The following is a 25,726-nucleotide window of genomic DNA, read 5'->3' as shown; positions in this document are numbered from 1 at the left end:
CACAGGGGCCCTGGGGTAGGCGGTGGCCAGACATTGGGTTCCCCCCTCTGCTGTCCCCACCACCACTCCCACCAGCTTTATTATTTTACCTTTCATATTTAGATCCGATTAATTTTGAGGGATGATATGAATTCATTTTTCAGGATTCCTTTTTTTTCATATGGATATCTAATTGCTTCACTACATTTATGGAAAAGGTCATCTATTCCCACCATATTGCAGTGTCACCTTTGTCATAAATTAAGTGACCTTATATGACTGAGTCTATTTCTGGATTCTCTTTTCTATTCCATTGTTCTATTCATCAATCTTTGTGCCAATTCCACACTATAGTAATTAATGTAGCTCTATAATAAACCTTGATATCTAGTAGCATAATCCTCCAACTTTGTTCTTCAAGATTGTCTTGGCCCTGGCTAGTGTGGCTTGGTTGGAGCATCATCCCGTACACCAAAAAGTGGTGGTTTCAATTCCCAGTCAGGGCACATCCCTAGGTTGCAGGTTCGATCCCCACTGGGGGCTTGTGCATGAGGCATCTGATCAATGTTTCTCTCTCATATCAATGTTTCTCTCTCTCCCTCTCTCTAAAAACAATTTTTAAAAAATTAAAAAGATTATCTTGACTAGTCCTGGCTCTTTATGTTTCTCTGTACATTTTAGAATCAATTTGTCAATTTCCACCAAAAGAAATACACTGGGATTTTGATTGAGATTGAAATAAATGTGAAGCCCGGCCGGGCTCAGCGGTTGAGCATCGACCTAGAATGCAGGCAATCAGGGTTAAATTCCCGGTCAGGGCACATGCCCGGGTTGCAGGCTAGGCAGCTGATCGATGACTCTCTCATCATTGATGTTTCTATCTCTCTCTCTCCCCCTCCTTTCCTCTCTCTGAAATCAATAAAGATATGTTTTAAGAAAAAAAGAAATAAAAGAAATAAATCTGTAGGTTAATTGGGAATAATTGACATCCTTATAACATTAAGTCTTCCAATTTATGAACATTCTTTAATGTCTTTAATTATTTTATGCTTTTCAATGTAGAAAACTTGTACATCTTCGGTTAGATTTATTCCTAGGTATTTGATATTTTTAAGGGAAAATGGTAAATGGAACCTGAAGGGTTTTTACCCTGATAACACTTCTGACATCAAATGAGAGAGTTTTTGTCTTCCTGAGACCGGTTCTCCAGCTTGGACACCAGCTGGGTATTCAACAATTCAGTCCAGTTGAATTCTGACCCTAATTCCCTGGAGTTCGCACAGACCCCACAGGTTCAGTCTCCCAAACTGCCCCTACTTCAGATTCCAGTTGCAAGTCTCGAGCTGCCTGCACCTCTAACCAACTGGCTATAAACAGGGGTTCCCATGACCCCGTCCTCAGGTTCAATCATCTGTTAGAATGGCCCATGGAACTCAGGAAGGCACCTTACTTACTCTTGCCGGTTCATTATAAAACTCAGGAACAGCCAGACGGAAGAAGTGCATAGGGCAAGGCGTGTGTCGGGAGCATGGAACTTTCATACCCTTTCCCGACACCTCACTCTCCCCACACCTCAGTGTCCACAAACTCAGGAGCTCCCTGAATACTGTCATTTAGGGGTTTTTATGACATAGGCTTGATTGATTAAATCATTGACCATTGGTGATTAACTCAATCTCCAGCCCTTCTCCCCTCCCCAGAGGTGGGGGCAGGGAGGCTGAAAGTCCCAATGTTCTTGTCACTCTGGGGATTCCAAGGGTTTTAGCAACTGTGTGGCAGGAATAGGGGACAAAGACCAAATTTCTACCACAGAATCTTTTTTTTTTTTTTTTTAATATATCTTTATTGATTTCAGAGAGAGGAAAGGAAAGGGAGAGAGAGAGATAGAAACATCAGTGATGAGAGAGTCATTGATCGGCTGCAGCCCGCAACTCGGGCATGTGCCCTGACCGGTAATCGAACTCCGATCGCCTGGATCCTAGGTCTACGCTCAACCGCTGAGCCACGCCTGGCCGGGCTCTACCACAGAATCTTTTTTAAAATTTCATTTTCTATTTGTTGCTGGTGTGTAGAAATACAATTGATCTTTATACATTGACCTTGAATCAGGAACCTTCTAAATTCACTTATCTAATCCCAATAGTTTGCATGTAGATTTTTCTGGATAGTCTGTGCACATAATTATATCGTCCTAGGCAGTGCTGGCTTCACCACATTTTGCAAGAGTCCTGGCAGCCCCCCGTAGGTGTGGATTTCCCACCAGCTAAGTAACTGGCTCTGACTTCTAAATCTCTGCTCATCCCACCCCCAGAGCCTGAGCCCATTCATTGCTTCAGCCAGCTCCCACCCTCACCACAGTTCCAGACCCTAGCACTTTGCACCATCCATCTTTCTTTTCCTCAGGCCATCCTTTCTGCCTCTGTGAAAAATGTTCTGAAATTGCTGTTGGGGTAGCCTCAGAGTCATTTAGATGATTTGCTAAAGATGCTGTCCCCTGCAAAAACTGGGCCATCTGGCAGGGCAGGAGAGTTGAGGAGAAGGAGATTCTGGGGGCGGGGGAGGGAGGTATTAGCCAGCTCTTCTATTTTTTTATTTTTATGTCTAGAGATAGAGGAGGGGGGGAGGGAGAGAGAGAGATTCATTGTTCCACTTATTTGTACATTCTTTGGTTGATTCTTGTATGTGCCCTGACCAAAGACAGAACCCACACTTTGGCGTATGGGGAGAATGCTCCAACCAACTGAGCTACCTGGCCAGGGCCTTAGCCATCTCTTCTTTCACTCTATGGTGTGTCCCACCATCTCCAGAGGAGTTAACAAAGTGGGGGAACAGGGTGAAACCATCAGCTAAACTAACCCCAGGATAGAGGGTCTGTCTCAGATGCTGTGAGGACAGACTGAGAGGTGAAGACTCTTCTGTGGCCAAAGGCTTAGATTGAGGAGGTCAAGTTTTACCAAACCATCAAGAGTCGTCATGGTGGAGCCCTAGCCAGCTTGGCTCAGTAGTTAGATCATCAGTCTTCATACTGAAGGGTCTCTGGTTTGATTCCCTCAAGGGCATATACCTCGGTTGCTGGCTCGATCCCCAGCCCTGGTCAGGGTGTGTGTGGAAGGCAAGCAATCAATGTGTCTCTCTCACATTGATGTTTCTCTCTCTCTCTCTCTCCCCCTTCCACTCTCTCTCTAATAAATAAATCAATTAATTCTTTTTAAAAAGAGTCAACATAGTGGACAGTTGTCTAATGCCTGAGGTCCCAGAAGTCAGGCCTGGCCCCTTGTCAGGTGAATCTGAGGTCGGGGTTTGATATCACTCCCAGACTAGTATCTGCTCACATTCCCGAGTCTGTAGGGCCCTGAGTTTAGAGACAGGGATACAGAAAAGTAACACAACAAGAGGAACAGCCCCCATTTACTGGGAATCTGCTCACTTAATACCCCCCAATCCCTGTGAGATATCTTTTATTAACCCTATTTTATAGATGAAGACCACTGAGGCTCAAATCATTTATGTATCTTGCTCAAAGTCTCCCCAGATTAGTGGGAGACTCCCTACAGCTCACCTGCAACTCAGACAGGTGTATGTCACTCAAAAGTCCTTGGTCCTTGGGGGTCCTGCATAGGGGACTTTGCCTGTAGGGCGTGTTTGGTGGACTCCTGAACCTCAAGGTCCGGAAAAGTAGCTGACATTCCAAGGAGTATGACATGGATTCAGATAGATTCACACCTGGTAAAGTCTAGTTCGGAAGCTATGGCTGTTTGATCCCCCAGTCTTTCTGAGCGGGCACCATCTGCCTCACAGATCTGTGACCTACTCCAGAACCTGCTAAAGTGACCAGGAAAATGCTGTTTCCAGAGCAGGAGCCAAAAGAGAATGCCCTAGTATCCAAAGATACCCTAGTTCTATGATTAGATGAATGACCCCAAGCATTCAAGAAACAAACATGTGTCACAACCTAGAACCCACTGAGTATATTTTACCATGATAAAGAAAATTTTTAAATACCCAATGAGCTGCTTTGAGCCGTATCAGACACAAAAGCATTCAGTGGGCACCCGCTGACCCTGATTCCCATCACATGTGGCTCACAGTCAGGGACTTTCTGAAGGTGAGGCTAGAGCAGCCTTGGGAAGAGTCACTATCTCCTGGGCTTCCAGTCTCCCTCTCTCAGATCCTCGTGCCAGCAGCACTCTGAGCTGGTGAGGGAGCTCACCAGGGCCTTAGGCAAACCCCAGTCAGCAAGGAGAAGGAGGGAGGTTTGACTGCAAGGGATGTTTCGTATGGTCAGAGTTCTGGGACCCAGAGAGAGGCCCAAGGGGAAGTGGGCTTTCTCTTCCCTGGAGAGCTTTGCCCCTGAGCTAGCCAACCCTCGGGGCTTTCCAGAATTAGGGTCGAGCGCCTGGTAACACAACGGCCCCAGACTGAGCGACATGTCTGTGACTCAGTGGGTTGGCTTTTCATGAATGCTTGTGTCACATGAACCATCATCATCCTGGGACAAACCCGAGTTGAATGTGATAAAACAAAAAACAGAAAACTTTAATATACTATTGGATTCAACTTGCTAGTTTTGTTTAGGATTTTCATGTTAATGTTCATAAGTGAGATTAGTTCAATTTTTCCTTTTCTTGTACTATTTTTTAAAAATATATGTTTTTATTGATTTCAGAGAGAGGAAGGGAGAGGGAGAGAGAAATAGGAACATCAACGATGAGGGTCACTAATCAGCTGCCTCCTGCACGCTCCTGGGGGTGGAGCCCGAAACTCGGGCATGTGCCCTGACTGGGAATCGAACTCTGACCTTGGTTCATGGGTGGGTGCTCAGCCACTGAGCCTCGCTGGCTGGGCTTCTTGTACTATTCTTACCTCGTTGAAGAATCAGATAAGGTCATACTTACTTCTTAAAATGTGTTCACCAGCTTTCCTCCCTCAGCTTTCCTCCCTCTTTGACCCGTTTTTAATTCTTTGACAGTGGGTGATATTTGTAATGGGATTTGGATCTTATAAGAACACCCCCCCCCCCCCAGAGTCTGCCTGCTCAACAAGGGACTGTTGGTACAGATGGGAAAACAAATACCTGTTTTCTTCAGTCTGTGTTGGCTTAAATATGGTGCTTTTGTTGTTTCTGAGATCCCTCTGCTGGGAGCTAGCAATTTTGCGGGGGAAGTGGGGATGAGAGGTGGGGGGAAGCCCTGGGCCCAGACAGGGGAGATGTGCTGGGGGAGAGATCCCAGAGCCTGGTGCCCCAACACCCACTCAGCCACCCCTGCTCCATGGGCCCAGTCTCCCATGAAGCCCCACCCTGAAGCTCAGCCAACCCTCCCCACGCAGGCACCATGTTCCGCAAGAAAAAGAAGAAACGCCCTGAGATCTCAGCCCCACAGAACTTCCAGCACCGCGTCCACACCTCCTTTGACCCTAAAGAAGGCAAGTTCGTGGGCCTCCCCCCTCAATGGCAGAACATCCTGGACACACTTCGGCGTCCCAAGCCCGTGGTGGACCCTTCGCGCATTACTCGGGTGCAGCTCCAGCCCATGAAGGTAAGGGGGGCGGCAGGGATGGTGAGGCCAAGTTCAGCCTCTCCTGCTCCACAGACGCTCCTGCCTGTCCAAACCACAAGGCACCTGGAGGAACCACCTAATTGCCAGCTATCAATTAGCCACTGTTTTCATTCCCTGCTAATCAGCCTCTCATTCTCTCCTGGGGTGACCCAGGGAGGAGGAGCCTGGGGAGTCCTCTAAAGGATAGTAGGGTTGCCAAGTATAGCAAATAAAAATACAGGCTGCCCAATAACATATGAATTTCAGATAACAACAAATCATCTTTTAGTGTTAAGGGTGCCCACGTAATATTGACCTGCAGCCCTGTGGGACTAGGGGATTTAGTTGTGTGGGTCCAGAGGGGAAGATCCAGGAGCCTGGGAGGGGTTGGGGGTCAGGATTTAGAGGCCAAAAAGTCAGCATGTGCAGAGGAGAGCCCTGAACTGGGTGCTCTTCACAGCTCCCAGAAGGCCACAGGCAGAGCTACAGAATGGCAGGCCCCAGGTGGCATCTGGGGGGCACCTCTCCAGATTCTCCTCAGCTCCCCAAGCTCAGCTGCCTGCACCATTTGGCGTGATGGATTGTAACCCCCATGGTTACTTACCTGTGTGCCCTGCAGGATTGTGAGCCACATGAATATGGGCCTTTTCCCAGTATTTCTGCACCAGAACAGGCCTGACCTGCCATGGGCCCTGGCAAATGACTGAAAAATTAAGGCTTGGATGGATGACATAGCAGGCAAGGTCCTTAAGTGTTCCTCCTCCAGGCCCCCAGGAAGGCTCTCTGGCCTGGTCCCAGGTGGTGCCTCCCTGCCATGAACAAGCCATTCACACATTCTCTTCTCTCTCCTGCAGACCGTGGTGCGGGGCAGCTCTGTGCCCATGGATGGCTACATCTCAGGGCTGCTCAATGACATCCAGAAGTTGTCAGTCATCAGCTCCAACACCCTGCGTGGGCGCAGCCCCACCAACCGGCGGCGGGCACAGTCCCTGGGGCTGCTGGGGGAGGAGCACTGGGCTGCTGACCCGGACATGTACCTGCAGAGCCCCCAGTCTGAGCACACTGACCCCCACAGCCTCTACCTCAGCTGCAACGGGGGCACATCAGCAGGCCACCGGCAGATGCCATGGCCAGAACCACAGAGCCCACGGGTCCCACCCAATGGGCTGGCCACCAAGGCACAGTCCCTGGGCCCCACCGAGTTCCAGGGTGCCACACAGCGCTGCCTGCAGCTGGGTGCCTGCCTGCAGAGCTCCCCACCCAGCACCTCACCCCCTGCAGCCACAGGGAGGCGTGGGACCAAAGCTGCCAGGCATGGCTCTGAGGAGGCCCGGCCACAGTCCTGCCTTGTGGGCTCAGCTGTGGGCAGGCCGGGCGGGGAGGGCAGCCCCAGCCCTAAGACCCAGGAGAGCAGCCTTAAGCACAGGCTGTTCCGGAGCATGTTCCTGTCAACTCCTGCCACAGCCCCTCTGAGCTGCAGCAAGCCAGGCCCTCCGCCCCAGAGCAAGGTAGGTCAGTGGGGCTTCCTTCTGAGGCCACTCTCAGCAGAGCTGGGAGCTGGCCTGGTAGGTGTCCACTGGGGAATGCATGTCAGGGACACAGGCCCTGCCTGGCCTTCCCCATTTGCAGGGTTGGGTTGGGGACAGCATGAGGGAACAAAATAATCAAGAAACCAGCTCAGCCTCAACTGAAGAGTCTACCCTGAACCAACTGCTAAGCCCTCTAAAGTTGTAAGCCAGGTTGTTTTCCAGGGGTCTTTGGAAGGGCTTATGGTACACCCAGCTTATACTCCTGCCCTCTTGGGTGTGGTTGGCAGACACCCCTGGAAAAAGCATTTTTTAACCACAAAAGCCCAGATCTTCCCTGCCCCCAGTGCCCAGCAACCCCCACCCAGGCCCCAGCAGAGATGGGGGCTCTAGCACTTAGGCAGGCCAAGGGCTCTCCTGCCTCCCTCTTCTCAGACCTTCTTTCCGCCTCCATCCCTCACTTGCCCAGTGTTCCCCTGAGGTTGTGCAGATGCTCCTGCACTGCCTCTCCCTCAGGTGCTCAGCAATGTCCCTCCCTCCTCTAGTGAGGATACCCGCCCGCCTGCCTGCCCTCCCTTTTTCAGTGGTGGTGGTTTTGTGTAATTAACATTTCTGTAATGACTTATTCTCAAGTTTGTGTGCCATATGGAAAGATAGAGGGTTGAATTTGCCTGGGTCCAGAGGTAGCAGGAGAACGGACTATAGCCTATGTGACAGTCTCAAATGCACATATTTTTCTTATAAGAAAGGAGACAGTGAAGGGGGCCCTAACGGTGACATTTCTGGGCAGGCAGAGAACAGTTTTGCTTCTTAGGTGCCCTATGGCATCCTGTCTGTGGTGACAACAATATCCTTTCCCATTTGGTAGATGAGAAGACTGACTCAGAGAGGGTGAGTCAGGGAAGGAAGGCACAAGAGGGCCTCGGCTCAGGAAGGCTTGGCTGCCTTGGCAGCCACTTGATCGCTAGCTCCTTCCTGAAAGACAGGCAGCAGTGAGCTTGGCCGGCAGCACGAGGCCTCTAAGTCAGACCTAAGAAACAGGCGGCTCAGTGATGGAGGCTTCGCTCCCCGGAGGAGGACAAGCCTGGGTCCTCGCCTCTCAGTGGTGGCGCCAGCTGGTGCAGCCTGAACATGGGTGGGGAGTCTGGGGAGTGGCCTGGACCTTTCTAAGTCACTGCCAGCCCAAGATGCCCCGGGAAGTCTCTGGGCTTTGTGTACTCCAGCCCCCCACTGGGACAAAGGACAGTGGGCTGGTATCCCCTGTGGGGTGGGACTCTGGGGGACAAACAGATGAGGTGTGGTTTGATGTATCCGTTCATGTAAGGAACTTGAGTGTCTGAGCTGAGGAGCCTGGAAGGCTGTGCCCCTGGGGAGACATTCTCCAGAAAAACAAGGTGGGAGCAGCACAGTGCACACTGCCAGGGAGGTCAGAATGGGAACTTGACTGCTCCCTGGCCTCTTGGGAGTCCTTTGGGAAGGCTTTAGGGACTTGGAAAGAGGGGGTGTCAACACTGGGCTTGGCACAGACATGCATGTTTCTGGGCTTCTGGCAGCCCCCGCAGCAGGGCAAGGGCTGCCCATCCAGCCTCTGTCGGCCTCCCCATGCCTGCACACTTTACTGAGTACCTGCCACGGGCCACTGCTGCTGGGTGTGCAGGCCTGGGCCCTGCACCTGTGGAGGGAGGAGGTGCTTCTCTTGGGCTTGGAGACACCACAGTTCCAAATCCAGCAGAGTGCTCTCCTTCTCAGCACGTTGGATATATGTTTCTAGATAAACACTCTAAGCCAGGCCTCCAAAGGCAGCGCTGAGGCTTCCTCTGAGCCACTCTGAGCCAGGGTTTCTCAACCCTGCACTGTTGACATTTGGGTCAGATGATCCTTTGTTGTGGGGGCTGTCCTGTGTATTGTAGGATATTTAGTAGCATTCCCGCTCGCTACCCACTAGACCCTAGCAGCACCCTGTCAGTGGGATAACCACAAATCCTTCCAGATATTGCCAAATGTTCCTTGGGGGGCAAAGTCACCCTCAGTTGAGAACCACTGCTTTAGGCAAATTACTACACAGATGGGAAGCCCCAGGAACCCCCAGACAAAGCCAGCAGCCAGGCCTCTGCACCTCAGCATATGCCAAAATCTGGCTCTGGACACACTCAGCAGCTCCCATAGTGGCACTGGTACCCTGCCAGGTCAGGCTGCCAGTGGCCATAGTGTGCCAGGAGTGGCTGCAGGGCTTGTGGCCCTAGGGCTCTTGGGCTCAGCCCAGACAGCTTGGCCTCTGGTCACTCACTTTGGCTAAAGAGCAAAAGAAGACCTCGAGTGGGGGCAGGAAAGCCAAAGAGGTAAGACAGTTGTAAGTCTGGGGAATTTAGAGGCAGAAAGACCTCAATAATCCACAAACATTGTTTAAGCCCCTACTGTGTACCATGTACTCCATTATATGCCAGCTATATACATGATACCAATAGGACTATAGCATAGGGATCAGGGGGCAGGCTGAGCGGGCCTGAAGTCTGGCCTTGCCCCTTACTACTTAGTGACTCTGGGCAAGTTGCTTCTCTCTGATCCAGTTTCCTCATCTACAAATGCAATAATGATAGTACCCATAGGATAATGAAATAACCACAGGGCTATGAGAGTTAATGAGGCAATGCATTTAAGGGCCTTGTCAAAGTGTTAAATGCTCAATAAATGGTTTTATTATTTTTTAATATTACAACATGGCCTCTGCCAGTGGGGCACTTACAGTACAGCCCCTAGGCCCACAGCTGGAGAACCCAGTGTGACAACCATGGCTCAGGAAGGGAAACGGGGCATCATTGTAACGTCATAAATGACTCTGCTGGTAGCTTCCTGCGCAAGGTCTCAGTCACACAAGTAACTCCAGAATTAATCCAGATCTTGTAAAATTCATTAATTTCAGCTTTGTCTCCTTTCCCTTTCTTGGTGTGGTTTAGCAAGTTTCATCTGGTCCTTTCCTGTGGTTACATTAAGTAAAACTCTCTCCTTGTGGAGACAGGCAGCAGGGCCAATGGAGGGACACTTGGGACCCACCACTACTGCGGTGAAGACCAAGCCTGGCCCCAGGACACCCATGTCCTGTGTCCCAGGCCACGTCAGTGCTAGGCTCTCGGCTCTCTGCAGGCAGGGAGAACTGCTCGACCTAGACAAGGCCAGGGCCTGTGGTGGGGGTGGGACCCAAGAAGCCTGGGGAGCTTGCTCTGGCTGAGCCCAGTGGGTCCGAGGCCCAGACTTGGGGTTTCCAAGCTAGTAGCTCAGCCCAAGCTGGCTGCTTGAGAAGATTTCCTGAAAGTTGATTTAGCTCTAGGAGCCAGGACCAGGAGCCACTGAGCACCTAGACAACCACTATGTGATGGGTTCTGAGAAGTTCCAAGAAGGCCTCTCTGCAGTCCCTGGAGGTCCACTGTAGGTTATGTAGGGCCCTCTCCCCGTGCCCCCCCCTTTTTTTTTAATTTTTTTTTTTTTTTAATATATCTTTATTGATTTCAGAGAGAGGAAAGGAGAGGGAGAGAGAGAAAGAAACATCAATGATGAGAGTCATTGATCGAGCCCGCAACCTGGGCATGTGCCCTGACTGGGAATCAAAGCCTGATCACCTGGATCCCAGGTCGACGCTCAACCGCTGAGCCATGCCCGGTCGGGCTCCCCATGCCCCTTTTAAAAACACATAATCCATAGTCATGTTGCACACCACCAGCTGCCTGGGGAGAACCCCAAGGAGAGGGTCATTTCCTGGCAGGGCTAGCAGGAGAGTTTGGGCTGGGAAAGGCAAAGAGCTTTGAAGGCTTCCAGGGGTGGGCCCAGTCTGCCATTCCTCCATCTTCCCTCCCTCCCCGCAAGGATAGGCCCTACCTTTCCTTCCTTGTGGGGGGTTCTGAGGCAGGAGTTTCATGCTTAGGAGCAAGTGGAGGGGCTTCTCTGGGAAGCCCTTAGAAAAATTCCCCAGGATCTCTGGCCCAAAGGTTGGATTTGGCTAGACCTACCCTCCTGATCCCAAATCTCTCTGGTACCATATCCCCAGCCCAGGGGGTCCTAAAAGCCCCCAGATGAAAACATGGCTCTGTGGTCCTCTATGGGGAACAAAACAGGGCTTCTGCCTGCATGGGCCCTTGGGTGGGAGAACCATGGGAGCAACTGCCCTGACCCAGATTCCCCAGGTGGCCCCGCAGCAGAGGGGGAACTGCCTCCCGGTCGCCTCCCTGGGGTCTGGCTGTCAATTCCCTAGGAAGAAACACCCAGCACAAGGACACCCCAGGGACTCTGCTTTCTTTGTCTTCTCAGGAGCAGGCAAATTGGATGTAGAGAGCTCTTGTTTGGTCTGTTCAGCTGGGAACAGTGGGGGCTGGTTTCCTGAGCAGAACTGTGGTTTGACTTCAGCTCCGTTTAAAAATCTTTGCTTGTGGCACCTCCCCAATTTGGCCTGATGCCCTGCTTAACCCTGCTCATGTCCAGGAGTCCTAGCAGCCACCCCCTGCCTCTGAGAAGTTTGCTCCAAACATTCCCACAGCCAAACCTCTTTCTGTTTCTCTTTCCTTACAGCCCAACCCCTCATTCCGACCGCCACAGAAAGACTCCCCGACAAACCTGGTGGCCAAGGCCCAGTCCTTGCCCTCAGGCCAGTCCATGGGCACCTTCAGCCCTCTGACCACCTCAGATACCAGCAGCCCCCAGAAGTCCCTCCGCACAGCCCCAGCTGCCGGCCCTCCTCCAGGACGGTCTTCCCCTGCTGGCTCCCCCCGCACCCGGCACGCCCAGATCAGCACCAGCAACCTGTACCTGCCCCAGGACCCCACTGTAGCCAAGGGTGCCCTGGCTGGTGAGGACACAGGCATCGTGACACATGAGCAGTTCAAGGCTGCACTCAGGATGGTGGTGGACCAGGGTGACCCCCGGCTGCTGCTGGACAGCTACGTGAAGATTGGCGAGGGCTCCACAGGCATTGTCTGCCTGGCCCGAGAGAAGCACTCGGGCCGCCAGGTGGCCGTCAAGATGATGGACCTCAGGAAGCAGCAGCGCAGGGAGCTGCTCTTTAATGAGGTGGGAGGAGAGGGTGGGTGTGGGTGGGCATCAGGGATGGGGAAGTAGCACCGAGCCGGCTGGAGAGGTGCGAGTAGGGAAGTGAGGTCTGCCCGGCACTCAGGCGTCCCCACCTGCCCCCAGGTGGTGATCATGCGAGACTACCAGCACCTCAACGTGGTGGAGATGTACAAGAGCTACCTGGTGGGCGAGGAGCTGTGGGTGCTTATGGAGTTCCTGCAGGGCGGGGCCCTCACGGACATCATCTCCCAAGTCAGGTGGGCAGCTGGAGGGCTGGGGCCCCATGCTAGCTGCCTCCACCATTGCCCTGGCAGGGATATCAGGCAGCCTGGGGCCCAGGAAACTTGGGGGAACTATCAGATCATCCTGACTATCCCCTGTCTGTTTGGGTTAATAGACCCAAGGGCCTCAGGGGAGTGGGAGGATAGGTGGCGTCCAGCCTAGGCCCAGGCCCATTTCCACCAGGGCTCTGTTCTAACTGAGCTCCCACACACATTACCCAGGAACTGTGAGGCCTGGTACCAGGGGCACCTACTCTCCCAGCCAAAGCTAACATTCTCTTCCAACGGTGGCCCTGCCTTCCCTGTCCAGGCTGAACGAGGAGCAGATTGCCACTGTGTGTGAGGCCGTGCTGCAGGCCCTGGCGTATCTGCACGCCCAGGGTGTCATACACCGGGACATCAAGAGTGACTCAATCCTGCTGACCCTTGATGGCAGGGTAGGTCCCTCCCCACTCTGGCACACACGTGTCCCCCACTTCCTTGCTCCCAGCATGGCTGCTCCTCCTGGTTCACAACTCCACTTTTTCCCTCTTACCTCAACCCCAGGTGAAACTGTCAGACTTCGGATTCTGTGCTCAGATCAGTAAAGACGTCCCTAAGAGGAAGTCCCTGGTGGGAACTCCCTACTGGATGGCTCCTGAAGTGATCTCCAGGTCTCTGTATGCCACCGAGGTAACTGTTCTCTCTATCCCCCAGTCCTCCCAGAAGAGGCTTGGGAACACACAACTCTTCCACTTTTGGCCCCCTCCCACCAAAAATAGCCCTGATTCTCGGGCTCCCACTTAGTCAATACCCTACCCTACTGCCCATTTTCCCTTCTTGAATGGGGCCTGTGACTTTGCTGCCACAAACTGGTCCCAAAAATGCTCCTTCCCAGCTCAAGGACAAGGGGTATGGCCAGGCTTCCCCATGTGTGATGGCATTTCTCAGAGTGGCTGACAGCTGTGTCCCTAGTCAAGGTTACTCATGTAGGAAGTAACTGTCCACAGGGCAGTTGGCCAGGAAGGAGACCAACTCACTAAAGAGAAGTGGGACCAGCTGTCCCCTCCCCCGCAGCATGCTGCTACCAAGAGCCAGACTCTGAGACATTCTCCTCCTGCAGGTGGATATCTGGTCTCTGGGCATCATGGTGATTGAGATGGTGGACGGGGAGCCACCCTACTTCAGTGACTCGCCAGTGCAAGCCATGAAGAGGCTCCGGGACAGCTCCCCACCCAAGCTGAAAAATTCTCACAAGGTCAGTCTGTGCATAAGGTGTGACCCTATAGACCCCATTCTTCCTTAGGCTTTGAGGACCAGACCCTGGGCTCCCAGGCCCAGCGTCTCTGTTTCACAGAAGCCAGAGGGTCTGGGCTCCTGGAAAAGGCACCTCTTTCTCCACACAAAACCTGCACCTAGGCATGGAGCCACACCTATACATAAACTCCCAGTGTCACTCCAACAAGTTTCTCCCTCAAGCGATTGACAGGAGCCAGAAAGAAGGGAGAGCAAAGCTGCCAGGAATCCCTGATGTTCTGGGGAGGAATCTAGAGAAGCTAACTGAGCGGGAACTCCTCAACCCCATCTGTCAGCAGAGCCAGCACAGTGTTCCCCAGTCTATCACAGTGAATCAGCTTGTGCTCCCTTACTGCACATCCTCACTACATCTGAGCCACAGTGTTTCCCTTAAAACCTCTGTGTGTGTGTGTGTGTGTGACCAAATCCACCCAAACCAGCAGGCCTAACTTGTGGACACCCCTGTCTAGTGGCCAGGACAGCACAGGGCTGCAAAATGGCACTGCCATCTGGTGGCCAGAGTGAGAAGTGTTCCAGAGGGTTGAAGCCCAGTCCCTAAAAGGCAAAATAGTTCTGTGGCCCCAACACTGCTGGATGGGAGGACATTCAGTAAACCCCTCCGAATCAGCTGGTCCTTAGAGACCACTGCTGACCCCAAGATTAGCAGATTAGGGGAGAGTTCTAGTGGACTAATTCCTCAGAGGAGATAGCCTTCTGTGACAGCCCAAGACTTAGCCTCACCCTAAGATATTGGCTCAAAATGAACCAAGATAAGCCCTTGACTTAAACTCTAAGGCTTAGAGCAATAAAGAAATCTTTCTTTTCAGGGTTCACCTTGTTCTTTTTTATTTTTCAAAAACTTCTTCATCCCTGACTTGTTTTCTGTCCTCACTAAAGCCCTATGTGGCAGACAGAGCAAGCATATTTTATTATTAGCCCATTTTGCAGATGAGAAAACTGAGGTCTAGAGAAAATTGCAACTTGCTGGAGATCAGAGATAAACCCCGGACCATATCACTGATACCAATCCCATACCCCTTTCCATAGAGCCTGAACGCGAAGAGAGCCCAGAGAAGCAGGGTGTGGAATGGTCTGTGTTTAGAGCCCAGCTTCCCCAGCACTCCAGGCACCCTAATTCCATTGCTCAGCAGCACCCCCTGGAGGCAAACTGGCCGCTTTTCCTTGACTGATGCTGATTTTCTTTACCTCTTGATAATCACACCTGGGAGGTAGCAGGAAGAAAGAAGAGAGAGAATTTAAGACTTTCAAATGATGGTGGGGTCAGGCAGATGGGTCACCCCAAAAGGACTGCAAATTGTAGCTTCTTATCACTGCCCGTCTCCACAGGTTTCCCCAGTGCTGCGAGACTTCCTGGAACGGATGCTGGTGCGGGACCCCCAGGAGAGAGCCACTGCCCAGGAGCTCCTGGACCATCCCTTCCTGCTGCAGACTGGGCTCCCTGAGTGCCTGGTGCCCCTGATCCAGCTCTACCGCAAGCAGACCTCCACCTGCTGAGCCCACCCCAAGTGCACCTGCCACCTGTGCCCATAGGCAGGGGACACTAGGCAGCCAGCTTGCTGGCAGGGCCTGCTTGCTTCATTCTCAGTATTCTCTCCAAAGATTGAATGTGAAGCCCCACCCCCACCCTCCTGCCCCTCAGCCCACTGGGCCAGGCCGGACCTGCCCCTTAGTCTCTCTCCCCCTCAAGAGAGTCCCCAGTTGCCTTTGGGATGATAGAGACCCCTTTTTCAGGATGACCCTTTGTTATTTGCACAGGGATATTTCTAAGAAACACGGAGACCAGCACTTCTGGCCACTGCAGCCAACACAGCAGAAAAGGCTGCTGCGGTTTTTTAAAAGCAGTTGTACACTAGCATCCCAGGCCACCAGGAGGGCAGAGTGCCTGCCTTCACCAGGATACTTGCTGTTCTCAGTTCCAATTCCAAACCCTAGAGTCTCGAGAGGGCCATAGGGAAAGTTTTTATTACCTGAATCCATCTTCTTCCCTTGTGTCTGACTTCCTGAAGACACAGTCCCACCTGCACCTGCTTCCTGACCCACCTGCACTGACAACACACAACACTCATGCACAGCCTGTTCTGAACTGTGAACAGGCCGTGGGAGGCAAAGGGACATTTTCCCAGTGAGAGAGAAATAATGGGGGTTGGTGGTAAAGGTGGTGTCACTTTACAGGATGCACGTGCTCATGTGTGCTTGTGTGCCTGTGTGTGTGCCCGTGTGCCTGTGTGTGTGCCTGTGTGTGTGTGTATAAGTGGAGGAAGGTCACCCTGACAGCCTGGCCCCTTCAGTAAGGCTTCCTTATTCTCTTTCCCACTAAATTCTGCTCTGAAGGGACCTGCTTTCTTGGCCTGGCTTCCACCCCTTAAGTCCTGTGTCTCTCCTGGACCAATCAAGAGGTCTGTATTGAGGCTGATGCATCCTGCGGGCTGGGCAGCTCTCCGAGTTTCTTCTGTACTATGGAGTCTGCCAGCCCAAGTATGCAAGGATGAGGAAACTGTTTTACCTGTGAGCTTCATCTCAATAACCAGGACATCAGGGACCCTTTCTTTTAAAAATCCTGGTCTGGGGGAGGTGAACCAGCTCTGGGGATTCCATCATGTCAAGACAATGGGCAACCCATTTGTGCAAACCATCTGCCCCTCGCTGCCTCCTCAGGCACCTGTCTCCTTGTCCACCTTCAGGGCTGTTGTGAGACAGGAGAGCCCAGGGAAGAACTCCAGGTGTCTGGGCCCTATCTAGATCATATTTTTAGATTCCTGTTCCCTAGTGGCCTGATTTGGGGCAAAAAAAAAACTAAAAATAAAAAATAAAAAATTGCAAGGACTTTTTTTTAAGGGTCAAAGTTTTAAAAACAAAAGCATCTTCCCTCGAAACTTTTGTGAATTGTTTGCACTTGTGCCTGTTTTAAATTAAACTTGAGTGTTCAAAACCTCTGGACTTCCTATTGTCTCTGGGGGTGGAGCCAAGCTGCCTTTGAGCTGGACACTCTGTAGTGGGTGTCTAGTGTGGCCCTTGTCCTCCCCAACGCAAGCTTTCCAGTGGCCACTAGTCCACAGAATACCCAACTCCCTGGTGGTATGTGGGCAGGGAATGAGGGAAACAGGAAGTGAAACACCCTTGGGACTGAAAGAGCTGAGAAACAGCCTCCTTCCCAGGGGAGAAGAGCCCAGCCAGGAGAGCCAAGGCCATGCTGGCTTGCTGGCGCAACACAGGCTCTGGGAGCAGCCACCGGGGCTGATGACCACTTTCTGCAGCAGCTTCTCCCTTCTGTTTGCTTCTCACTCCTTGGAAAGTCAAAGGCTACTCTCCTCGAGCTGTCCATAGGAAGGGGCCTAGAACTGCTTCCAATGAGAAAGCTGTCTCCATTTCGGTTCTCAGAGCTGAGGGAGACAGTGAGTTTTGAAAGAGCAGTGCAGCGGCTGGAAATCAAGAAACCTGAGTTCTAGTCCTGGGAGTGGGATGGGTAGATGAAATTATCTTGAAACTTGTAGCTCTGACACTGATTCCAGTACTTCCTGAGAGCTCATCCTACCCCCTAGCCCCGGGCTCACTGAAACCTCCTAACCAGAAGCAAGAAGCCATGCAGACCATCTCCTGCTCCTCACAGCATTCACACCTAGATAGCTGCCATGGTCCAAGGGCCCCAGTCCCACCAGCTCAGCCAGAACAGCACCTGAGTCTTACCTTCTAGAGGCAGCCACAGTGGGACAGGCAGAGATGGAGGCAAGTGCACTCATCCACCTCTCCAAAACAAAGGGAGCCCACAGGCGGGAGTGGTTGGTAAGGCAAAGAGAGGCCAGTTCTCGCAACTGAACAATACTGGGTTTATTAACTATTCTTTTGAGTATTAATAGTCCTTCCACCACACAGTGTCATTCAAAAAGCATCTGTGTACGTCATTCAGCCTCACACAGACCAGTTCTGAGTTTGATCTTAGAGTACCAGACTCCAGCGGCATGGGTAACTTCACAATGACAAAAGCAAAGAGAGTTGGAAAAGCAAAATGTTTAGAAAGTCTCTTCCAAAGTGGAGAGAGCTACAGAGGACCCCAGCCTCAACGCCTTTGGGCTGACAATGAGGAAGTTCAGGAGAGCAAATGTGGTGAAACATTTAAGTTCTGCACAGGGCTGGGCCTGGTCAATCTGCAAGAACAGCAAGTCAGTCAGACACACAATTCAGTTCAGACAGGAAAGATCAGCTGTGGTTTTTTAGAAACATCACTTTCAGCCACCCAGCCCTTGGCAACTTCACGGAGAGCAACCCTCATGGTTGTTTACCCAATAAAGAGAGCCCAAGGTGACATTCAACCAGAAAGCCCCGTGTCAGTGACACTTGAAAAGATACAGCACCTTCAACACAATGTGCAACCCAGACCCCATGGTGTTTTGAAGAAGCCAAAATATTTGTATTCTTACACCATCAGAAACTTCATGAAAATTAAACACAATTGGAAAGGGAGTAAGTAAGCAAGCAAGGATCAGGAAAAAAGGAGTTTGCACTTGGGGTGTCCAGTTACCCCCATCCCACCCCAGATCCTCTCCTTCTGGCTTTTCAGGAGCTTCTGTATTGTTTACCCACCACCCAGACAGTGGAACTAAGGGGAGGCAGGTGTTTGAAGAGAAAGGGGCGGGGGAAGGGCAAAACACCCCCAAAACAAAAGGAAAGCTCATCAGAAGAAAACAGTGCATAATCAGTAGGTCCCAAGGTTCAGAAATCATAAGGGAGGTCTGGGAGCTGCAGTTTTTCGGAAGACAGCAGGATCTCTCAGGACACAGAGCCTTAACTTGGAAGATCTTGGGGTCTTTCGTGAAGGGTCTGGGCTCCTGCTACTCCAAATGCAAATGTTTTGTTCATTGTCCCTCACTTCAATGCTGTGAAATGATTTCAAGTATCAGGATTTAATATACTACAAGAGTGTGAGGATTCCTTGGGTAAATGCACGCGGAGGGAGAAGTAGACAGCAGCGATCCCAAATAAAACCAGAAGTCCGAACTCCAAGCCAGGGTGCAGCGAAGAGAGCGCAGTGATGCCACCAGGGGGCACCAGAGATCAGGCCCAGTGTAGGGGTCCTAGCGGCCTCTGGGGCCTGAAAGGTGTAAGCGTTGGGGAGACGTCTGACATCTACCTCCACAAGACCCGTGCCTGACCATCCACCCCTCACCCCCAGGCCCAATTTCTCAGCACAGGTCATTCTCTTTCCGGGCAGTTCCCTTTGAGTTACTGGTGAGAAACCTTCCGTTCTGCAAAAACGAACAGGTTGATGTCTTGAAAAGACCCCTTTGCAGATGAAAAAGGGGTTCACAGAAAGAGCCCCCACACGCCGCCCCCTGGCGGGCTGGGCGCACGGATCCAAGTGCTAGCGCTTCCGCAGGGTCCTAAGACGCGCGATGCGCCAGGCCCGCTTAGTCGCCCCCTCGCTGGGGCGGGAGGGAGAGAGCGCCACCAGCCCGGGAAAGGGCTTTCAACCACCTCTGCGGGTGCCTCTGACTCACTAATCTGCCCAGGAGGGAGCGGGGCTGGGCCTGCGGCCCACGCTCAGGGGCACAGGCAGGGGTCCTTGGTCTTGACCTCCAGCATCCATCATCCGCCCTGCCCTCCATTAACAGCCCAGCGAGAGGCAGGAGCGGGTGAACAGCCCCCTCCCAGCTCTCGCCGGAGTTTGATGTAATTTAAACCCAAGCCTGCGGCTCGTGTGGGCTTCCGACTCCCGCGCGCCGCCGTTTAACGTGGCAAACACTTCAGTCAATTATCCCCCTCGCGGAGCTTCTATTTAAAGAGACATTGTCAGGTTCTTAAGCCTCGGATCAGACCTGCTGCTTTCTGCTTCATGTACAAAGACTCAAAACACGAGCTCTTTGAGGATTGGAAGAAATGCAATTAAGCAAAACCTTCGCAACTGTTCCACCCTGCAGGAGCACCCACGTGTGGGACGGGGGAGCTGGGAGGCGGTGGGGCCGGGAGAAATGCTTAAGTCCTTTCCATTTCAGGCTTCTGAGAGTGAGAGGAAATGAGGCTGGGACAGGAGGAGTGAGACCTCAAAGATGGAACTCAAATCTAGAGGAGCCTGGGGATGGGCTGGGTGGGCGCTGCCTGGGGCAATGAACACAGATTGCCAGTGGAGTGAATTCTGCGTGGGCCTGGGAAGGGGTCGAGGGAACTGGAATTATCCAGAAGCTGGTTCAAGGGACAACAAGCGTTCAACACCCTGGGCTCTGCCACTTCCAAAATAGGCTTTCATTGTCTTGAGGCAGGAGTTTCTAACCCCCCAAAATTTAACCTCCAGATTCTTTCCTAATCAGCTAATCCAGAAAGTCTCTGAGGCCCATCTCCTTGCTCCCCTTCTCCAACACTCAAGGAGTTGGGGAGCTTAGGTCCTGTGGCATTATTGTCAGCATCACTGGGAGAGGGGGTGGCTAGGCCCTTTTCCTATAGGTCCAGTCTTCTCTGTGCCTGGCTGCCTGGGTGTGGGGAAACCTGACAATGGGAAGGAGATGGGGCAGGAGCCAGCCAGGCTCAGGACTGAGCCTTAGGATGGAGGAAAGGGGGTCCATCTTCCCGGAAGGCTGCAGCTCATGGAACCAGACTTCTACTCCTCCCCTTCCAGGACAGGAAAAGGCAGGCTGTAGGGAAGGTGAGACTTACGCAGGGGATACCAAAAATGCCAGCGAGCACAAAGAAGAAATAATAGGGGTTCCTTTCAGAGAGAAGGCCACTCATCTTGGCAGTAGGGACAGGTTCTGGGATCACAGGTGGGAGGGAAAGTGAGGACCTAGAAGAAAGAGAAATCCAGTGGAGCAGAGACAGGCAGGTGCAGGGAACAAGGCTCGTCCTCGACGCTGTTTACCGCAGATCGTGCAAAACCACGGCCTCCGTGCCTGCTTGCCAAGGCTGGGGCCCAGGCACGGAGTGCGGCACAGCGTTGGCCTCTAGCTCCGCGCCGCTCTCCGGCGCCGGTGCCTCCCCGACCAGGCTGGGGATGTCTGGAGCTGTGGAGCGTCGGCGCAAACCCAGGCGGCCGGAGCCGGGGCCGCCTTCGGGGTGAGGGCTGAGGCCGATGGGGGCTTGCGCCGAGGTCAGAGGCGCTCCCTCCAGCACCTCATGCGAACGCCACCGCCCGGTCCCCGAAGACTGGGGAGAGTGTGGTCGGGCCATCAGGGCTCCCGCCCGCAGTCGAGCTGCCTCCTCCTCGGTCACAGCACCCAGAGCCAGACTCATGCTCCGGCCCAGCTCGGGCCGCTCGCTCCCCTGCGCCCGGTGCCGACCCGCGCTCTTGCCCCCTGCGCCAGCCTCGCCGCCGTGACCGTGGCCGCCGGCCGCTCGCGCAAAGCGCGCCAAGAGAGGCCGCTGTAGGCGGCGGGGGCTCGGGCGGCGGCGCTCGGGGCTGGGCGCGGGAGCCGGACGACCAGGCGGGCTGTCGGAGTTGGAGCCCCGGGCCGCGGCGGCGGCGGCTGCACGGCCCCAGGGCCCGGTGAGGGCCTGCACGCAGGTTCCGTGGCCGCGGGCGGCGGCCAGCTGCAGCGCTGTGAGGCCCGCACGGTTAGTGCGGTCGAGGCGGAGGCCGAGGCGGCGGAAAGAGCGCACTAGGAACTCGAGCACCGCCCCATGGCCGCAGGCCGCCGCCCACATCACCGGGCTGTTGCCCGCGGAGTCGGCCGCCTCGGGGTCGCCGCTGAACTGCACCAGCAGCTGCACTGCGTCCAGGTGGCCACGCTCGCACGCCAGGCTCAGCGCCGTGCGGCCGCGCTCGTCCCGCAGGTTCACCGCCGCACCCTGCTCCAGCAGTAGTCGCACGAAGCGCGCGCGCAGCGCAGGGTCCGGCAGCCCCACGGCCACCATGAGCGGCGTGCGGCCCTGCTCCGCGCGACAGTCGATGATGCTTCGGTCCAGCGCATCCAGCACGAAGCGGGCCAGGTGCACTTTGCCCGCCTGCATGGCCTCCAGGAAGGTGCGGGTACCCGCTCGGGGGCACAGGTCCTTGGGTTTGAGCATGGCACCGGCCGCCGCGCCCAGACGGCCCGGCCGCTCCGCACGGGGGCGCCCCTGTTCCCGTGCCCCGCCGGGCTCTGGCCTCCGCCCGGGCTCTGGCGTGGCTCCCTCTCCGCGTGGGCGACTGCGGCCGAGGGTCCTGCGCTTCCCACTCCCGTGCCCCCACGGTTCCCGCTGCCCTGCCGCAACTGGGTCGCGCTCCTGGCGTCTCGCTGCTCTTTCCCTGGGCTTCCCGCCTGCCTGGAGGTGTAGGCTGCTTGCTCCTCCGCGCTCCCCGCCTGGCCCACCACAAGACGATTGACCCCAAGCTCTGCCCCCTCCTGACCCTTCCCGCTGTTTTCCCCGTGTCCGGCGACCCTCAGTCCCTCTGGCCTGGAGCCACGCCACTCACCCGCACCCCGGGCAGCCCCCGCTCCCTTGCTGAGACAGCGGCGCCTGCCTGGTGCGCCTGCCTCTAGCCCCGGCGGGGCGCGCCGCTCCTCGAGCTGCCAGCGCCGCTCCTCCGCCTCCTCCCCTCTCGCGGGGGCCGGGCCACGCCAGGGCGCTTGCTCCTTACTTGGGGGCTCAGCGGCACCGGAGCCACCGCCCACCTGGATACCTGGTTTTTAGCCGCCGGGGGTCTCCATGGCAATGGCTGCCCCGGGAGCGGGCTGAGCCGTCCAGGCAGAAAAGGGCTGAGCGGGGGACACCGCCCCCGACCCCACACCTTCGTGGGCCTCGATGTGGGGGAGCGTCTCCTCCTCCTTGATCCCCTGGGGCTAGAGCGGCGGTTGCGGGACAGTGGCGGGGGCTGCTCGCTGTGGGCCACATGCACCCGGTCGGGCCAATCCAAAAGTCACAGTCTTTATTCCCCGCCTCCTGCCCGGAGTCGGTGCCCTGGGCTCCTTAGAAACTAGCGGGACCTCGGGCCCGTCGGGGAAGACCAGAGGCTGACCCTAGCGGCCCGGGTGGAAGAAAATGGTACCCCATGAGAGCAGAACTGGACCCTACGCGAGCTAGGGTGGCTGCGAATGGCGGGCTGGGAGTAATTTGGAGGAAGGAGTAGCTGCGCTGCTCGCGGGCTGGGGGCGCTCAGTCTGGCTGGGAACTGCCACTCGAGGTGTAGCGAACCACGCACTCACAATTGTTCCTCCCGCACAGGCTCACTCGGAGTGGGGGTGGGAGGAGAGCGCGCTCGCCAATCTCAGACGTCTCCAACCCCTACAACGTGCCCGCCTGCCAGCTCTCGGCGGCTGAGACGCAGGCGGAGTGGGCGCCTTAGGATCCTGGAGCGCTGCAGCCGCGGCAGCAACTCCCCGACGCCGCCTCCTCGCTGCCTCGGGACCAGCAGCCATCCCGGAAGAGCAAAGATTGAGGGACACACGCAAGCTCCCCCACCCCCACTCGCCATCTCCCTCTTGAGCACAAAACCACCCCTAGACCACAAGGCTCTGACCTTGTCCACGCCCTGACCCCTCTGGATAGGGGGAGGAGAGCTGGAGTCAATGGGGTGTGGGAAAACCACTGCATTGAGTCTCTGGCGGGCTGCTCCAGGGGTGGCCCTGGGGGGCAGGGAGGCGCAGGCCTCGGGTGAGCAGAGTCAGGGCACCTCAGAGCCAAAGGGATGGGGGAGGGTTGGAATGGATCTTTGTAAAGTAAAATATGAATCAGGTGTCAACTACAGAATTTACTGAGACTTTTCGTGAGCCAAGCATTGTGTTTCCAGCTGTGGGAAATACAGAAGCAGAAGTTCAGTTCTGGATAGAAAAGACCTCCCCTCTCAAATGGGAAGACAGGACCAGCACATAAAAAGTGGAGGTTATCACCTGAGAGCTGAATACATCTGTTAAATACAAACCGAGACAGTCCTTAGAGGGAAAGTTGGAGCTATGGGGAGGAGAGGGCTCTGAAATCTTCTAAGGTTAGAGCTTCTGAGGTGGTCTTCAAGGAAGAGTGGGATGGGATCTGGCTGCTAAGAAACAAGGAGGACATTCCAGAGAGGGTCACTGAGGCAAGGGCAGGAAGGCAAGGAAAAACACCTTGAAGGGACAGTGTTGGGGACTGCTTTAAAGGGTCCCTTCCTATGAACAACTGGAAATCAAGGGGAGAGGAAAAGTGTCCTCAGCCTGGGCAGAGCAGTGACAAGAAGCTTTGTAGGAGGAGCTGACTGGGGAAAAGTATGGGGTGAGCAGAGGATTTGCCTCTAGGAAGAAGCTGGTGGGTGAGTGGCAAAGCGGACACATGGCCTTGCACCCTGAACTTCTTGCCTCTCTCTAGCTCCCAAACCCCAGGGATGCCCACCTGGCATGGGGCCCAGCCATGGAGCAGGTGCTCCCAGGCCGCTGTGTCCAGAGGGGGCATGTGAAGTATCTCTGCACACACTGTGAAGCCCCTTTTTCTTTTTGTATTTTTCCATCCCTCTGCTCAGGGTTCTGCCAGTTTTCTCTCATGGTGTCACAGAAAGGGCACAGTATTCGACATCAGAATTAAGTCCCAGCTTGAAGACATTAACTAGCAGTCTGCCTCCAGGCCTGCATATCACCACCTGCAAAATGAAGCCGATAATACTACCCTGCCTGCTTCACAATTATTGAAAAGAACTACACAATTATTCAGCATGCAAAAAGCCCAATCCCGCCCCCAGACCTGGGGGCCCCTCTTGGGTGTCACCCAGGGGTGGGTATAGACTCTCCAACCCCCATAAGGACTAGAAAGGGAATGCTACTCAGACAGCAGAAGACAGGCTTTTCTTCCCTTCGTGACTCAACATCCCTTTTCTCCACCATGAAGGATATTGTTTTCTTCCCATCTTTCTCTGTTTTCAGGGTCAGGGGAGAGGGTATCCCTGGAATCCGTGTGCAGCAGGCCATCCTACACCCAGGCAGTGACGCCCCCCCAGACGGAGGAGAGAAGCAGCAGAAACACCGACTGGGCACCTGGTTGGTCCTAAACAGCCATACACGCCCTGTCCTCTGAGCCTCCCTGAGACAACTCTGCCTCATTTATGTCCCTGTTGCCTGTGGAGTGCGGACGATGGAGACAGTTCTGTGGAAGAAGAGGAGCTGAGGTAGGTCCCCTTCAGGGCCTCTCCCTGGCCTGTGAGAGAGCCCCATGCTGGCTGCTCTTTGGAAGGAGTAGCCTGCTCCATTTCCCCCAGCTGGCCTTGCCAATCAGGCCAGATCTGTGTTGGGATGGGGGGGGGAGGGGTAGGGCTCAGACCCTGGAGCCTTTACTCTGACTTCCCTGTGGGCTCAATATGTTCTGAACAGAAAAGAAATAGCAAAGCTGGAAGAAAAAAAAGAAAAAAAAGCTGAGACTTTGCTGCAGAGGCACAGAGGCACCAATAGCTCGAATTAGAAGCTGTCGCTTAGGGAGCTGAAGGCTGACAGGAGGTAGAGCCGAGGCAGGCAGGGGGCAGGCAGGCACTCCACTCTCCCCTCCCCTCCCACCAGCTGAGCCTCCCCCCCCCCCCCCCCCAGAGGCCTCAGGCTGGCAAAAGGACTTCCTCCAAGAGGATGCTCAGGTCTGCAGTCTGTCACTCTGTCTGCAGTTGCCCACCCCCCCAGGCCCTCTTCTTTCCTCCTCAAGTGTCACCAACCCCCTCACCCTGTCACGTTGCACCAGCTCAGCAGAGTTGGGCCTGGTGGCACGTGGCTGGGAGATCTAGAGAGCTTGGAGGTTATAGGGGGGAAGTGGGGAGCTGCAGGGGACTGGTGAGTCAACAGAGGACTCTGGCAACTGAATCAGCAGTGGGATTGGGAAGGGGGTAGGGACCCTTCTCTTTATGCAAAAAGTGAAACCGAGGCGTGACAAGGGGACAGGGAACCTTGGCCCAGCCCCATAGATACACATTGGAATGGAACCCAGGTGGCCTTCACCTGCCCAGAAGGCAACTCTTACCCTGCACATCCCCTGACGCCAGAAATTAACTCATCTCCAGGGCCCAGAGACTATGGCATTTTCCCAGGGGCACCTTGCCCTTTTCTAGGAGAACAAAAAGCACGGAGGTGGGTACCTGGGCGTGGAAGCCTCCAGCTTGCTGTGCAGAGGCCTCTCTAGGAGGCAGGATTGCCTCTCCTTCCCCACT

The 25,726-nt window shown here is 54.4% G+C and overlaps 2 protein-coding genes across 3 annotated transcripts; one reads left to right on the top strand and one right to left on the bottom strand.

Annotated features, from left to right (window-relative positions):
* The first annotated feature begins 5,312 nt into the window (after positions 1-5,312).
* On the top strand, positions 5,313-15,274 carry PAK6 (p21 (RAC1) activated kinase 6). 2 transcript variants are annotated; one of them, XM_016220450.2, is made up of 8 exons: positions 5,313-5,516; positions 6,371-7,024; positions 11,600-12,097; positions 12,221-12,354; positions 12,689-12,815; positions 12,925-13,050; positions 13,481-13,615; positions 15,001-15,274. In XM_016220450.2, the coding sequence occupies exons 1-8, from the start codon at positions 5,313-5,315 to the stop codon at positions 15,166-15,168; spliced, it is 2,046 nt and encodes a 681-aa protein (XP_016075936.2). In that variant the 3' UTR covers positions 15,169-15,274. The 2 variants fall into 2 exon arrangements, with proteins under 2 accessions (XP_016075936.2, XP_087670984.1); XM_087814858.1 differs by lacking the exon at positions 13,481-13,615.
* A 5,240-nt stretch (positions 15,275-20,514) lies between these two features.
* Positions 20,515-21,663, bottom strand: ANKRD63 (ankyrin repeat domain 63). Its single transcript, XM_087814850.1, has one exon. The coding sequence runs from the start codon at positions 21,661-21,663 to the stop codon at positions 20,515-20,517; it is 1,149 nt and encodes a 382-aa protein (XP_087670976.1).
* Positions 21,664-25,726: the final 4,063 nt, after the last annotated feature.

The sequence above is a fragment of the Miniopterus natalensis genome, chromosome 1 (assembly GCF_054644295.1).
Source record: "Miniopterus natalensis isolate mMinNat1 chromosome 1, mMinNat1.hap1, whole genome shotgun sequence".
In the NCBI taxonomy this organism is placed as follows: Eukaryota; Metazoa; Chordata; class Mammalia; order Chiroptera; family Miniopteridae; genus Miniopterus; species Miniopterus natalensis.
Note: the sequence above shows the minus strand (reverse complement) of the source record. Positions and strands in the feature narration are given on the sequence as shown.

What these genes read in the sequence shown, in the direction of transcription:
- PAK6 (XM_016220450.2), top strand. Translation starts at nt 5,313, where the DNA reads ATGTTCCGCAAGAAAAAGAAGAAACGCCCTGAGATCTCAGCCCCACAG. An exon ending in GACATCATCTCCCAAGTCAG is followed by an intron (nt 12,355 to 12,688) that starts GTGGGCAGCTGG and finishes TTCCCTGTCCAG; the next exon opens with GCTGAACGAGGAGCAGATTG. An exon ending in GGTCTCTGTATGCCACCGAG is followed by an intron (nt 13,051 to 13,480) that starts GTAACTGTTCTC and finishes CTCCTCCTGCAG; the next exon opens with GTGGATATCTGGTCTCTGGG.
- ANKRD63 (XM_087814850.1), bottom strand. Translation starts at nt 21,663, where the DNA reads ATGCTCAAACCCAAGGACCTGTGCCCCCGAGCGGGTACCCGCACCTTC.